General features: G+C 49.8%; 1 protein-coding gene across 3 annotated transcripts in view; it reads left to right on the top strand.

Annotated features, from left to right (window-relative positions):
- The window catches only part of TFCP2L1 (transcription factor CP2 like 1), a 67,783-nt gene extending 54,116 nt beyond the window's left edge, over positions 1-13,667 (top strand). For 2 of the 3 annotated variants that reach the window (XM_081576006.1, XM_081576009.1), the window contains 5 exons: positions 1,721-1,811; positions 2,704-2,807; positions 5,063-5,205; positions 9,384-9,435; positions 10,086-13,667. In XM_081576006.1, the coding sequence (XP_081432132.1) occupies positions 1,721-1,811; positions 2,704-2,807; positions 5,063-5,205; positions 9,384-9,435; positions 10,086-10,132 (437 nt within the window). In that variant the 3' untranslated portion in view covers positions 10,133-13,667. Of the gene's footprint in view, positions 1-1,720; positions 1,812-2,703; positions 2,808-5,038; positions 5,206-9,383; positions 9,436-10,085 lie in introns of all 3 variants that reach the window. The other variant, XM_081576008.1, reaches the window with a different exon arrangement.
- The last annotated feature ends 200 nt before the right edge of the window (positions 13,668-13,867 follow it).

Here is a 13,867-nt window from a genome sequence, read left to right as displayed (position 1 = left end):
CTCCAGGTAAGCAATGTGGGAAGTGGTGGTGCAGCCAAGGTGAGAAGGGAAAGCTGGCTATTCCTTCTGTAAAGGCTTTTCAAGCCCTTGCTGATGAGCCCATCAGACAGCAGCCCTGAGCTGGGGGTAGTGGGGGACAGGGAAACTGAGCCATGAACCTTGCCCCCGGCAGTCAGTCCAGAGTGACAGGGAGTCAGTGTTGGCTGGAACCAGAGGAGTGGCTCCCAAGGACATCTGTGGTAGCAGAAGGGAAACGGCACCCCAACAGTCATCTTTGAGCTCAGTTCTTCTTAGCACATCCTTTGTGCTGGGGGTGGACGGGATGAGGACGGTCAGGCAGGGACTCCAGCCTCGGGCAGCTCTGAGTTGGCGCAGAGATATAAACTGCCCGTCTCAACACACTGTGATGCTTCTGTGATGGGGAGGCTTGGAGGAGGGACTTGGCAGACTGGGAGGGAGGCAGGCCGAGGGCGCCTCAACCTTAAGCAGGATGTAGTGTAGACCTCGTTGAGGAGGTATCTTTAAGGAAATCCTGGAAAGAGTGCGAGTCAAGTGGGTGTGTGTGTGGGTGGGGCGGGGTGGCGTGTGATGAGCTTTCCAAGCAGAGGGCAAGTGTAAGGTTGGGGCCTGTCCGGTGTGGCCACAGAGCCGAGGGCCCAGGTAATGGGGTTGAGTGGGTCAGACAGGAGGTGAGGTCAGAGACGTGCCCAGGGACCTTGGAGCAATAGTGTGAGGGCGTGGCTTTTATTTCCTATGAAAGGGGAGCCAGTGTGACTGCAGAAGTATACCCCAAACTGTACCTTCACTTTGGCAGGGAAAGGGGGTAGATGCTGTAACTCTGGACCACGTGGCTGTTGGCCAGGTTTTAGCAGAAGGCTGATGTCATCCTTGTACCTTGGAGAGTCCATGTGAGCTCAAGGCTCTTGGGGGCTTTCAGTCGTTGAGGAAAGGACCATGTCCACCGATTATGATCACCCCAAACTGGGAGCACCCATGATGCCCATCAGCAGAGAGAAGGTACAGGCATTGTGGTTTATTCATGTCATGAGTACTGTCTGAAAGTGGACATGAATACTGCATGCAATACAGATGAGCCCTAAACGAAACTTGAAGGGAGAGTCAGACTTAGAAAAGTGCAGTTTCCATTTCCATTCACATAAGTGCCATATGAATGGAAAACCAGAGTGAAACTCCTCTGCTTGTAAGAAATCAGGACAGCAGTTTCCCAGAGGTGGGGAGAGGGGTAGTAGCTGGCATGAGGGGCACGTTAGCTGGTGGGAATGTCCTACCTCTTGATCTGGGTGCTAGGTGCCTGGGTGTCTGGGTGCCCAGGCTCCCCGGCAGTCTCCAGAGAGCCATGAGTTTCTGCCTACAGGCAGGTACACACATGATCAGTGCCACGTGCTGATAAGATACATCATGGACAGTGATGCTAATAAAAAGGCCCAGAGGGAGGGTCAGGCCCAGGTAGAGAGGATGACTAACCAGCAAATGCCTGTCAGTTCTGAGTTTGTGAACCCCGTTGTCGAGTTCTGACACCTCTTGGGCTATGATCTGATGTTGTTTAGCTCTTGCCATTTCTCTATGTGGGACGCCTGTGCCTCCTGAGGTGGAGGCTGGCTCTTCCCTGCCCCGGTGTGCAGGTGCCTGGGGAGGTGGCCGTGTAACAGCCTCAGGCCTCGGTCGCTGTGTAACAGGCTGGCCCCATTTACCTGGCCAGGTGCTGACCTGCTCAAGATGTCCCGAGATGACTTGGTCCAGATCTGTGGCCCTGCAGACGGGATCCGGCTCTTCAACGCCATCAAAGGCAGGTAGGTGTTAGTTCCCACTGGAGGCAGGGTATGGCTGGTGGCTTGCGTCTCTCAGCCCCTTGGACACCTGGTGGGCTGGCTGCTGGGATCTGGGCTCCTCTGGGGGTGAGTGCAGGAGGAGGTGCCAGGAGTGGGGTGGGGGGCCAGAGCCCGTGTTGGAGAGGGTGAGATGCCCTGGCTTGCAACCCACCCTACCTGGAGGCCCACTCCCTCCTTCCCTCTTCTTGGCTTGATGGGGTCCTTGGTCTCTGAGTCTCCCCCTTTTGGCTGTGGGTTCTGAGATGCCTGCCCTGTCCTTCCAGTGCAGGGGGCGGGGGGCAGGTGTGGATGGAGTGGTCTAAATAGCCACACATGGGCAGCATCGCTTTGAGAATGAGAGGGTATGTCTGGGTTTGAATCCCATATCTGCCTCTTAGAAAGTTGGCAACTGGGCCAAGCCCCTAACCCCCGTGAGCCTCAATTTCCTCATCTGTACAATGAAGGACAGTGGTCCTGGCTCCCCCATAGATGTGTGAGGATGCAGTGAGCTCAGAGTAAGCCGAAGAACGCATTTGCTCTGATTATCACCCCGAAGAACCTCATATCTTCAGATTGGTGCTGCAGGCAGAGCCCACTCTGGGCAAGTTGCAGGTCCTGGGTGGGGGTTGGGGAGTTCTCCCATCCCCTGGTCTCCATCCAGCAAGTCTGCTCGAAGCTGTCCCGGTTCACCTGGATGGGATTCTCTCCCTGACAGCTCCTTCCTCAGAGGAAGAAGGTACTCTGTATCCCCACAACCTTCTTTCTTCCCCCTAAGTCCCTTCTAATGTTCTTTCCACCCTGTGTTCTGGAACATTCTATAACAACAAAGCTTGGTCTCCCATACCTGCTCCATAGCTTTCTTTCCCCCTGCCAGGAATGTGAGGCCAAAGATGACCATTTACGTCTGCCAGGAGCTGGAGCAGAGCCGCGTGCCCCTGCAGCAGAAGCGGGATGGCAGTGGGGACCCCAACCTGTGTGGTGAGTTGTGGGGAGCCCTTCCCCCGGGCTGGCAAGAGGGCAGCAAAGCAACAGGGAGAGTCCTCTGGCTGAGAGCATCTCCCTTGATCCGTCTTGCATGCAGGAGGGGTTCTGTTGTGCTTCATCCTGGGATTGAAATGTGTAAGGTGGAGATGATCTCCAAGAAGGTCTTGTCCCATTTACTGATGTTCCATCTGGGGAAACAGGCCTGGAGAGGAGACATGGCCCCCGATGTCACCGAGCTACTCGGGAGAACTGGGAGTTGGGCTTTCTGGCTCCCTGGCTGGTGACAAATGCCACCTGACAACTGTATTCCCAGGAGTGTGTCCTCCTGTGTTTCCTGCAGCTGAGTGAAGCTTTCCCATTTGGTCTGGCTACTGCACGAGAGGGTCTTAGAGCACTTCTGGGGCACATGGTTCTTTGGGGCTAGCAGTTTTCAGCACCTTGTTTCTGAGCATCTTTAAGTGCTGAGTCTGACAAGCTGCCCGGCTCCACCCACGTGGTCTGGACTCTGCATTGTCTGCAGTGAGAGCCCCCCTCCCCTCATCCCTCTCTGCTGCATGCCTCTCCAGATCAGCAAGGGACCCAACACCCCAAAAGACAGGGACCACTCAGGGTTTGCTGTGGGGGAAACTGAGGCACAGAGGCTGCCCTGAGAGGCCAGTGTCGAATGGCAGAGCCAGGATCCAAATATCCGGCCCCTGGCAGCTGGCGTCCAGGCCTCAGGACATGTGTGCAAGAGTCCAGCCCCCTGCCTGCAGTCAGTCTGGGAAGGACAGAGCCTGAGTCTCACTGTTTCTTGTGCATATGGAAAAAGCAGGCAGGCACCTCAGCCCACATCCCAAGGCTCAGAGGTCTGGAGAGGGCCGAGATCTGGCTTCTCGGGGGTGGCAGCTTCGGGATTTGAGCTTAGGCCGATCCACTCGAGGGCCTATTGTTGCCTCACTTGAGAAACAAAATGAAGGGAGTTCTGAATAGTGGGTGGCTGACCGTCTGCTGCTCAGAGCAGTGCTGGTCACCTTCACGTTCCTCCAGGGGCAGGAAAGGCCAAAGATGAAAGGTTACAACCACACAGCCAAACTGGAATCCTTCTGGTTCTTTGATGCCCGCAGTCCGATTTATTTGAGGAGTAAAATAAGAAAAAGTGGAACTAGCTCTGAGAAGTTGGGATGTGGGGGAAAAGTACAATGAGAATTCTGTTATAAAAAGGAATCTTGAAACAGAGATTCTGGGATTCTTACCCGGTTAATTCAGGAAGGAACATTACCCAATGACCACATTCTGTGAACAGTGATTGAGCGGGGGTCAGCATGTGAAATCCTGGGAATGCGAGTCTGTGTGTAGCTGCAACCCTGTGGCTTCTGTAACTTCCTTCAAAGGGCGCCACTGTGTGTGTGCATGTGCGTGTCCATGCCCTTTTAGTATATGGAGCCACTAGTCAGATTTGTTGAACCAAGGGTTTCTTCCTTTGGTTGAGGGAGGAGTTTGGGCACCTCTTGTTTAATCCAGTTGTGTTTTAGTTTTTGAGCGACTTGAGGTCCCTGAGCATTGAGGTCTGCCCCTCTTCCCTCCATTACCCATGGGGTTTGCTCCTCCCTAACTGGGTTTGGGTTTTGCTACTAGCCTCATGGTCACTATTATCCCAACTGTCTGATGACATTCCTGGTGCCACCTCTTTCACCCTTTGGAGTCACAGTGCTCCAGCTGGGTATTGTTTGTGCTGTGGAGGAGGGCGAGGGCCAGCCCCTCTCTCTTCTGCTGTCAGGTAGCAGTTATCCTTGAGTCTCACTCTTGGCCACTCTTGGAGCCATCCAGTAACCTCTTTAACCAATGGAAGGGAAGGAACGCAGACATGGGATTTCCTCCACCTGCCCATGGTAGGGTACAGAGCAGGCCACACCTCAGAATCACTGGAAATCTCTAAAAAATGCAGGTTTCAGCCAGCTGTTCCCCTTCCAGCCTCCACCCCCAAATGAGACAGGCATCTTGGGGTCCAGGGTGGATCCAGGGATTCTCCATTTTATATGAATTCCCCAGGAGAGACTGAAACAGGGGTAAAGAACATAGTTTGGCATCTTTTCACCTGGTGCAGAACCGAGCAGGGGCCTTGTGACTTCCAGATGTGCCCCCAGTACGGCCAGATCCGAGAGTCCATCTGGGCTAGTTCTTGGTTCGAGGGTGGGGGGGAGTTGGTAGGTGGGCTCCTTTGAAAGCAGACACTTGTTCTATAGAAGGACCTGTCCTCCGCCCTCCAGTGTACCATGCCATCTTCCTGGAGGAGCTGACCACCTTGGAGCTGATCGAGAAGATCGCCAACCTGTACAGCATCTCACCGCAGCACATCCACCGAGTGTACCGCCAGGGCCCCACAGGCATCCATGTGGTGGTCAGCAACGAGGTGAGTGCTGTGGCCCCGCTCCACGGAACCGACCTGGGGCTCCAGGCAGGAGCAAGAAATGCACCCAGCAAGGCTTGGGGGTGACTTTAGCCTGAAGATGGGGTTCATCCACCTGCCGCCTGCTCTTAGCAGTAGGGTCCTGGAGAGAGGGGTCTGAGGCCAGGACCAGGCTTGGCATAGCTGTCTCCCCTCCACCCTATAACCTGCCCCCACCGGGTGCCCTGCACGAACTGGGAGCAGAGACCGCACCCCTGCCTCAGGGCGCTGCCAGTCAAGGAAGTGAGGGCACAGGTGCTCATCAGGGCAGGCAGCAGGCCCTGGGGTAGGTGAGATGGGCTGGGTTGATAAGATGACATGGCTCTTAGGTAACAGAAGTGTCCTGTGCTGAGTGGTGAAGGTGCCACAGCCTTCTGGGGTCTGCCTCTGGCCATACAAGCCTCTGCAGGGCACAGGCAGCCCCTGTGAGAGGACACAGGTTCAGAACACAGCCTAGCTGTGACAGTGCCCCAGAGTGATCAGATTCCATTGCTGGCTCCAGAGGGGGTCATCAAATGGGTTTGCTGATACAGTTCAGCATTCCTGCGTGTTGTAGAACAGAAGCTTTTGAGTTTGTCCTACGCTGGACCCTTTCTCTTAATGATAATGTTGATGATGAGTATTAGCATTTCGGCAGTGCTCACGATGTTTGTGCAGCCTTCTAAGTGACTCATTTAGTCCTGCCAGCTTCCCTGTGAGGCGGGTGCTGTCATGAGCCCATTTCACAGATAAGAAGCAGGCACAGAGAGGTTGCATAATGGCCTCAGGGTGGACAGCTCGTAAGAGCTCAGGCTGTGGTAGAAACACAGGTGGCCCAGAGCACCAGAGTTTGAGCTTCGAGATGACAGGCTCTCTGACCACTCCTGAAATGAGGCCTCTGCACAGAGCTGTGCTGATGGGAGGAGGGACAGAACCCCAGCCCAGCCTGCAGCAGACCCTCCACGCACTAACAAGAAGCCTACTGAGGGTGATGGAGGAAACAGTCCAGCATTGGTGGTCGGGAAGGCAGGGAGAAGGTGTGCTTTGGAATCGAGCTAAAGTCTCCACCTAGACTGGTTCCTCATAGCCAGGTGAGCTTGGGCAAATCTATGTAATGTCTTTGAGCCTCAGTTTCCATGTCTCCAAAATGGGGATAATTCTACCCAAAGAGCAGGTTGTAGTCAGGATAAAATGAAGAAACAGTGGCAGGTACCAGGAGATGCTAAATTAGCTAAGCACTTGCTTTTTGGGGGGAAAAAAATGTTGGAGAGAGAGCTTTAAATTTGATAACGTATAACGTGTAAGGCTTTTAATGATCTGTGTGTTTCGTAAACTGTCATCATCAGTAGCATTACTAATGTCATCATGACTGCCCGAGCTCCCTACACAGGAGTCATGAGTCCCCTGTTTCATGGGAGTTTCAACCTGGGAGTGGACAAGGTGGTATTTTCCTCTCTTTTTAATTAGAAAGTAATTCACAATTTGTGTAAGAAATCAGGCAGCATAAACTAGAAGTCAAGCATGAAAGGCCCTTTTCTTCCCCTCTCTCTTTTCCTTGAAGAGTTTAGATTAGATTTGATGTGATCATGGAGGATAATTTTGTGTCTGTGTGTGTCCGTCGCTTGCCAGAGTATGTGTTGGTGTGGGTTTTTAAAACACACACCCAGGATCCATTTGAACAAGGGACTTGATCTGTAACTTGTTAGTTTTGTCATCAGCTCAGAATTGCTTTCACATCATCTCATTCAAATCTAGGGTGGGTGTTCTTCGGCCCCCATCTCATAGATAAAGCACATGAATCCCAGAGCTCCTGGCCTGAGCACGTAGTTTAGAATAGCCAGAAAGGTTAAAGCGCCCTGAGCATCAGGCAGTGGTCTGATCTCACAATGCATTTCTGTCCTGAAGACAAAAGCCAAGAATTCATGGAACCCTTGCAATTTCACCAGTCCCTTAAGGGGGTTCCTTCCCCAGCCCCATGCCCCCCTGGAGCAGGCAGTGAAACCAGTGAAGCAGAGAACAGAACTCAACACCACCTCTGCTAAGTAGGTGACTCTAATTCCTCCGAAGTCCCCTTGCCTCTTAACCTCGAATCAATTGGAAACCTTTGGTTCTTAATTGCCCGGAGCACTGGAGGCAGCCCGGCCAGTCGCACAGCCGGCCCCTGGGGTGCAAGGGCACTTCATTAAACAAGGCAGTTACTGATTAAGCCCGTGTTGGCCCTGCGTCAGGTTTGGCATGCTCCAGTGGTGGGGCTGCCAAGAGTCCCCAAAGGAACGGGCCGGCAGCATAGCGTAAATGTACTTCACGCGTCATTAGGCCTGGGGGAGGGGCAGGGGTCGACAGGTGGATGGATGTGCAGGATTTGGGGCCATCAGCCAGAGCAGGCAATAAAATGTAAGTTGCACTTTTTGATTGGTAAAGGGGTTTTGCTGTCCTGTGGGCCAGTGTGTGTGTTGTGGTGTGTTTAGGCAGGTGTGTGTATTTTTCATATTCTTTAAATGTATATTGTGAAATATAGTGTACATATTTAGAGTATAGGAAGCTCATTTGTAGAGGTTAGTGCAGTGTTGTTAGAAGCCCCTTTGTGAACTAATTCCACATTCCCCTCCACATACTGGTCTGAATTTTGTATTGATCATTCCCTGGTTCTTCCTCAATATGTTGTTTAATTTCACCTATTTTAAAACTTCATATAAGTGGAATAGGAGTGTAATCTTCAGGACTTACGGTTTGTGGTTCACGCACTTTGAGGGGTGTTGCTGGGGGTTGCCGGCCCTGCTGAGTGCCTGGGTGTGATCAGGTCACAGTTTGTTGCTGCTGCTTCTACTACTGAGGGACAGGGGGCTGTTTCTAGCTTTCATTCATACACACAGTGCTGTTCTCAACATCCTTAGGTGTGCTTTGTGTGTGTGTGCAGGAGGTTGGCTGGGGCACCCACCTGTAGGAGAGATACGTGTGGTCCTCTGTGCTGGCTCCTGGGGACAGTCCTAGAAAGCAACTGTCTGGATGGATGCCCCACCAGAGAGGATGCCAGCTCCTATTGCTCTGCATCCTGGTTATATATATATTTTTATCAGAACAGCCTCGTTTTACAGACAGGGCCTGGAGACAGGAAGTTTTCTTGTCCAAGGTCACTGGGCTATTAATTAAAGTTCCAGAGAGAGGGGGCCGGTGAATGATTCAGGTCTGCCACAGGGAACTGAACACACGATGTTGTGTTAGTTTCAGGTATACAGCACAGTGATTTCAGTCATACGTCTGTGTGTGTGTGTGTGTGTGTGTGTGTACACGTGTGCACTCAGTCGTGTCCAACTCTTTGCAACCCCATGGACTATAGCCCACCAGTCTCCTTTGTCCATGGAATTTTCCAGGCAAGAATACTAGAGTGGGTTGCATTTCCTTCTCCAGAGGATCTTCCCGATTCAGGGATCAAATCTGCATCTCTTGTGTGTCCTGCATTGGTGGGCAGGTTCTGTACCAGCTGAGCCCCCATATATTAATAGATACTCTTTTTCAGATTCTTTCCATTGTAGGTTATTATAAGATATTGAATGTAGTTCTCTGTGTAAAGCACTTTAGTTTTTTATCTGGTGCTGTTTTACACACATCTGCTCCTGTAATGTGTCCTGTAGAGGGATTGGAAGACCCCATCACTCAGAAAACCCAAAAACTAAAGAAAATCAGTAACAATTGAGTCTCGTATGAAATGTTAACATTTTAATTCCCTTCCAGGCTGCTTCTGTCCTTTACGTTCAGTTTTTTGTTACTCAAAACTGTAATTGTGGGACTTCCCCTGGTGGTCCAGTGGCTAAGACTGCACTTCCAGTGCAGGGGATCCGGGTTCAATCCCTGATCAGGGAACTAGATCCCACATGCCGCAGCCAAGAGTTTGCATGCCGCAACTAAAAAAGAAACTGCATGCTGCAACTAAGACCCCACAAAGCCAAATAAATTTTAAAAAAGCAAACAACTGTAATTGCTCTGTCCATTGACTCTGGATCATATTTCCTCTGTGAAAGTAAGACATAACTGTCTTCCTGTGTGTGTGTCAATGTAGCACCTGTGGTTTCTGATGGTTGTAAGTGGCTGGGCTCTGTGTTACTGAGGCTTTTCATTCTCTGAACTCGTTGTTGAAGTGACATGGTCTCTCTTTTGCCTTTCAGATGGTGCAGAATTTCCAAGATGAATCCTGTTTCATCCTCAGTACCTTAAAAGGTAAAACCCGCTGCTCCCCGCCCTCTCTTAAAAGTGTGGGTCTCCAGGAGGAGCAGGCATGGAACACAGTAGCACCTGAGCCGCCAGGCCCCATGGATTGGGAACCTGGGGCTGTGTGTGGAGGTGGGGGGGACATGAAGGGCTCACCCGAGGAAGGGGTCTGAGAAGGAACTTCTCTACCAGGAGAAAGGGGAGACCAGCTATGACCCACCCACCCCCACCCCCGCAACCCCTATAGGGCTGGGGCAGGTGAGTGTGCAGAGTTATACAGGAATGAAAGCCCCTCACTGGGCCACAGACCGTGGACCGTGACAAGGACAGTCTCCTCCCCTTATTCTCTGGATCCAGCCACCAAGTGCCTTCAGAGGCCCCGGGCAGCCATCAAACCCAGGGCCTCCTTACCCACAGGCCCTTTAGTCCCTGGGCATTGGGCTGTGGCAGAAAGTCCGCTATCAAAAAGAAGCTCAACAAGGCAGCTGAGAATGTATGCATTGGGATCTCTGCTGTTATCTTTGTTCTGTGCAGTCTTACTTTGGTGGCCTCTGCCAGCATCCATGGCAGAGCGTCTGCTGGTACCCTAATCCCATGGTTCCCAGAGACTGCCATGCCTGCCTTGCTTCCCTTAACACCTGAGTGTTTGTCTCTTGCAGCCGAGAGCAACGATGGCTACCATGTCATCCTGAAATGCGGCCTCTGAGCAGATGCAGAGTGGGCAGCTGCCTCCCACGCCCAGCCCCATGGACCCCCTTGGATGTAGACATCACACCCTGGAAGCTGTGGCGAGGAGGGACCTGGCCCAGCCGTGAGAGCCACAGATCCACGGAGGCTGCGGGTCTGGAGAGCAGAAAGCCAGCAGCTCCTCTCTCCCCTCCTCTTAGCCCCCAGCTTTGGGACAGTTCCCTGTTCTTTTTCCCAGTCCTTCCATCTGAAAAGGCCAACGGGGGCCATCTGCTCTGAAACCCCTTGCTCCCCTGGTTGGAGGCTAGTTCACCAGGTACCCAGGTGCCACCTGTGCTGGTTCCTTCCACCCATTCTCCTGCCTCCAGAGAAGGCTCTGCCTCTCCTTCAGGCCTTCACCCTCTTCTCTGCTAACTGGCTGGGTCCTTGGGCGGCTGACTATCTGGCGGTGGTTCGAGACTGTCCTGTCTCCGTGTCAGTTTCCCGTCTTGGTGATCCTGGTGAGCATCTGTCCTTCCTGTTCCTGGATGGCTTGATGGGTGTTGGGTTGACTCTGTGCCTTCTGCTTCTTTTCACATTGACCTTGATTCTAAGTGTCTGCTGCTGCTCACAGCCCAAAGAGGGCCTTGCGTTTCTCCATTGCTGGGGTAGACACGATGGAGCCACACAGACCTGGTTCTAAGGCCCTTGGGGAGGAGAGGACGAGGCTGAGAAGATGATTTTTAGGCACATTCTCATGAGTATAAAAGGGAAGAGGACCAAATGATTCCTGTTGCGCTTTTTTGGGTGTAAGTTTATTTCCTAAGCAGTCGTGGGTAGAGGAGGACTAGGAATTGAACATCCTATTTATTGTAGGATCACATGACCTTGACTATCCTGATGCCAAGTCCTCTTGGATGAACTCACCAAATCCCACCACCACTAAGAAGACCACCAAGCTTCCCAAGCTCCCTAGAGACATTGTATTTTCTGGGAGGGCTCCCCTTTGAAGGTTTATCTTTTTTCATTTGTAGAGTCTGTGTTTGGGCATTTCTCCTGCATTAGAATGGTTGGATCACCTTTCCTAGATAACCGGTAGACTCAGGAATCACTGTGTTTCTGTTTCTTGGGACCCTGTGATCTGTATTGCTAATGTAGGTTCATCTAACAAAGCCTGGTGAGCACTGTGACCAACTGAGCAGGATCTGACAGACTTTAAAGTGGAGCTTTTGGGGAATAGAATGCTTTGGGGAATATAGAGATGATCATAACTGGGTAGACCTTGTTTTACAGACAGAGAAACTGAAGCCTAGAGGGGCAAAGCTACCTGCCTGATATCACCTAGTGATAGGATAATGACATAGATTTGAGGATAATGACATAGATTTGTCATCTAAACCAGAGCATTTCTGAGAGCGAAAGGAGCTCTGGTAATAATAACGCTGGGACCATAGGAATGATGTACTGCTCTGTAAGGACAGGCTTCTCATTTCCTTTCCATTTTGGGGGTGGGGAGATAGGGAGCATGTAGCAGCCTTCTTGAGACATAATTCACATGCTATACAGTTTACCTATTTATAGTGTACAGTTCTATGATTTTTTTAGTCAATTCACAGAATCACCACAATTTTAGAACATTTTCATCACCCAAAAAGAAAACCTGTACACTTGGCAGGTACTCTCCTATTTTCCTTAACAATTCCTCTAGTCCTAGGCAACCATCAATCTTCTTTCTACATAGATTCCCTATTCTAGACATCTCATGTATATGGAATCATACAATATGTAGTCTTTCATGGTCTTTTTTTTTCACTTAGCATAGTGTTTTCTAGGGTCATCCATATTGAACATGTATCAGTACTTCAGTCTTTTTTATAGCTTAATAATATTTCATTCCATGGATGTACCGCATTTGTTTATCCATCCATCACTTGATGGATATTTGACTTGTTTCTGTCTTGGAGCTATTGTGAATAATGCTGCTATGAATGTATTTGTACACGGTTTGGTGTGTTTTATTTTAGGAATATACATATGACTGGAATTGCTGGGTCATTTAGTAACTCCATGTTTAACTTTTTGAGCAACTGCCAGACTGTTTTCCAAAGCAGCTGCATCATTTTACATTCCCATCAGCAGTGTATGAGGGTTCCAGTTTTTCTCCATCCTCACCAACACTTGCTAGTATCTGTCATTTTGATGATAGCATCCAATGTGTGTGAAGAGGTGTCTCATTGGAGTTTCAATTTGCATCTCCCTGATGGCTAATGATGTTGAGTATTTTTTCATGTGCTTACTGGCCATTTGTATATCTTTGGAGAAATGTATATTCATATCCTTTGCCTATTTGCAATTGGCTTATTTGTCTTTTTTTTTATTGAGTTGTAGGAGTTCTTTGTATAGTTTAGATGCAGGCCCTTTATCAAATATATGAGATGTCAAACTGTTCTCCACTTCTGGGGGTTGTCTTCACTTTCTTATGATGTCCTTTGAAGGACAAAGGTTTTTAATGTTGATGATCTCTAAGATACCATTTTTCTCTTGTTGCTTGTACTTTTGATGTCATATCTAAGAAACTATTGCCTAATCCAGGATCAAGAAGATTTATGCTTATGTTTTCTTCCAAGAATTTTTATAGTTTCAGCTTTCCAGTAGTCTTTGATTAATTTTGAATTAATTTGTATTTATGATGTGAAGTATGGGCCCAACTTCATTCTTTTGCATGTAGATATTCAGCTGTCCCAGCACCAACTGTTGAAAACATTATTGAGGTCCCCATAGAATTGTCTTCATACCCTTGATAATGGCCCCTAATTCTTACTGGATCTTTTTCTCTGTGACATGGGACTGTCATTAGGATGCTCACCTTTTTTTTTTTTCTCAGCCCATGTTTGGCTCCACCAGTTTTACAACTGGCTTTCTCTTCTTTCTGTCTCCCCCTTTCCCTGTTTCAACAATACTGGGTGACATCACTCTCTGATGATCTACAGCCTTTCTGGGTGCATGGCTCCACACATCAGTCCTAGGGGAAGGTCAGGATCAATCACTTTCTGTTTTGAGGAAACCAAGTCACACAGAAGTTGGAAAACTTGCCCAATGTCCCCTAGAACCAGAACTAGATTATTGGTCTTGTGACTTCTGGCATTTTGAGATGTCTACAATTCACTAGACCCAAGAGATGCCCTACCCAGGCCAAGTGATGACAGGCTAAAATCTTAATTCTAAAAATGTGGTAGGCTAATATTTTATTTGTATTTCTTCATTCAAAATAAGGGTCCAATCAAGATCTGTGGCCTTAAGTTTGCTGTAGGTGGAGTCTTCCATCTGGAACGCACACCACATCAGCTCTGCTTACCTTCTCCTGATGGTTATAGTTCAGCCTTGGAGCTTACACAGAAGTAGAAAATAACAAATACCAAAGAAGAATACACAGTCATTTGGTACCAAAATGTTTTAGCTGCCCAATTCAGCAGTTTATTCCTTCCACAGGAGTCAGAGGAGCTAGCTGCAGGTGTTTAGATTTTGTGTCTATTTTTTTTATTTTATTAAAGTACAGAAAAGCCATGCCCTTTTCACTCCCGTCCACTGTCTCCTGTGTGCTCTGAGTCCAGCATCTGGGCCTGCTGGACAGGGCGGCCCCTCCCAGAACAGTCCCCTCCACCCCCACGTATTCTGAGCTATGGCTGTTCCTTGGCAGCAACAAATTTTAAAAGGGATCCCCCGAGGGACAGAAGATGTACCGTACACCAGGACTACTGTCTTGAACCAGAAGCCT

Source organism: Giraffa tippelskirchi, chromosome 3 (genome assembly GCF_054371585.1).
Source record: "Giraffa tippelskirchi isolate mGirTip1 chromosome 3, T2T-mGirTip1v1.2.pri, whole genome shotgun sequence".
Taxonomy (NCBI): domain Eukaryota; kingdom Metazoa; phylum Chordata; class Mammalia; order Artiodactyla; family Giraffidae; genus Giraffa; species Giraffa tippelskirchi.
This window is presented reverse-complemented; position numbering and strand designations above follow the sequence as displayed.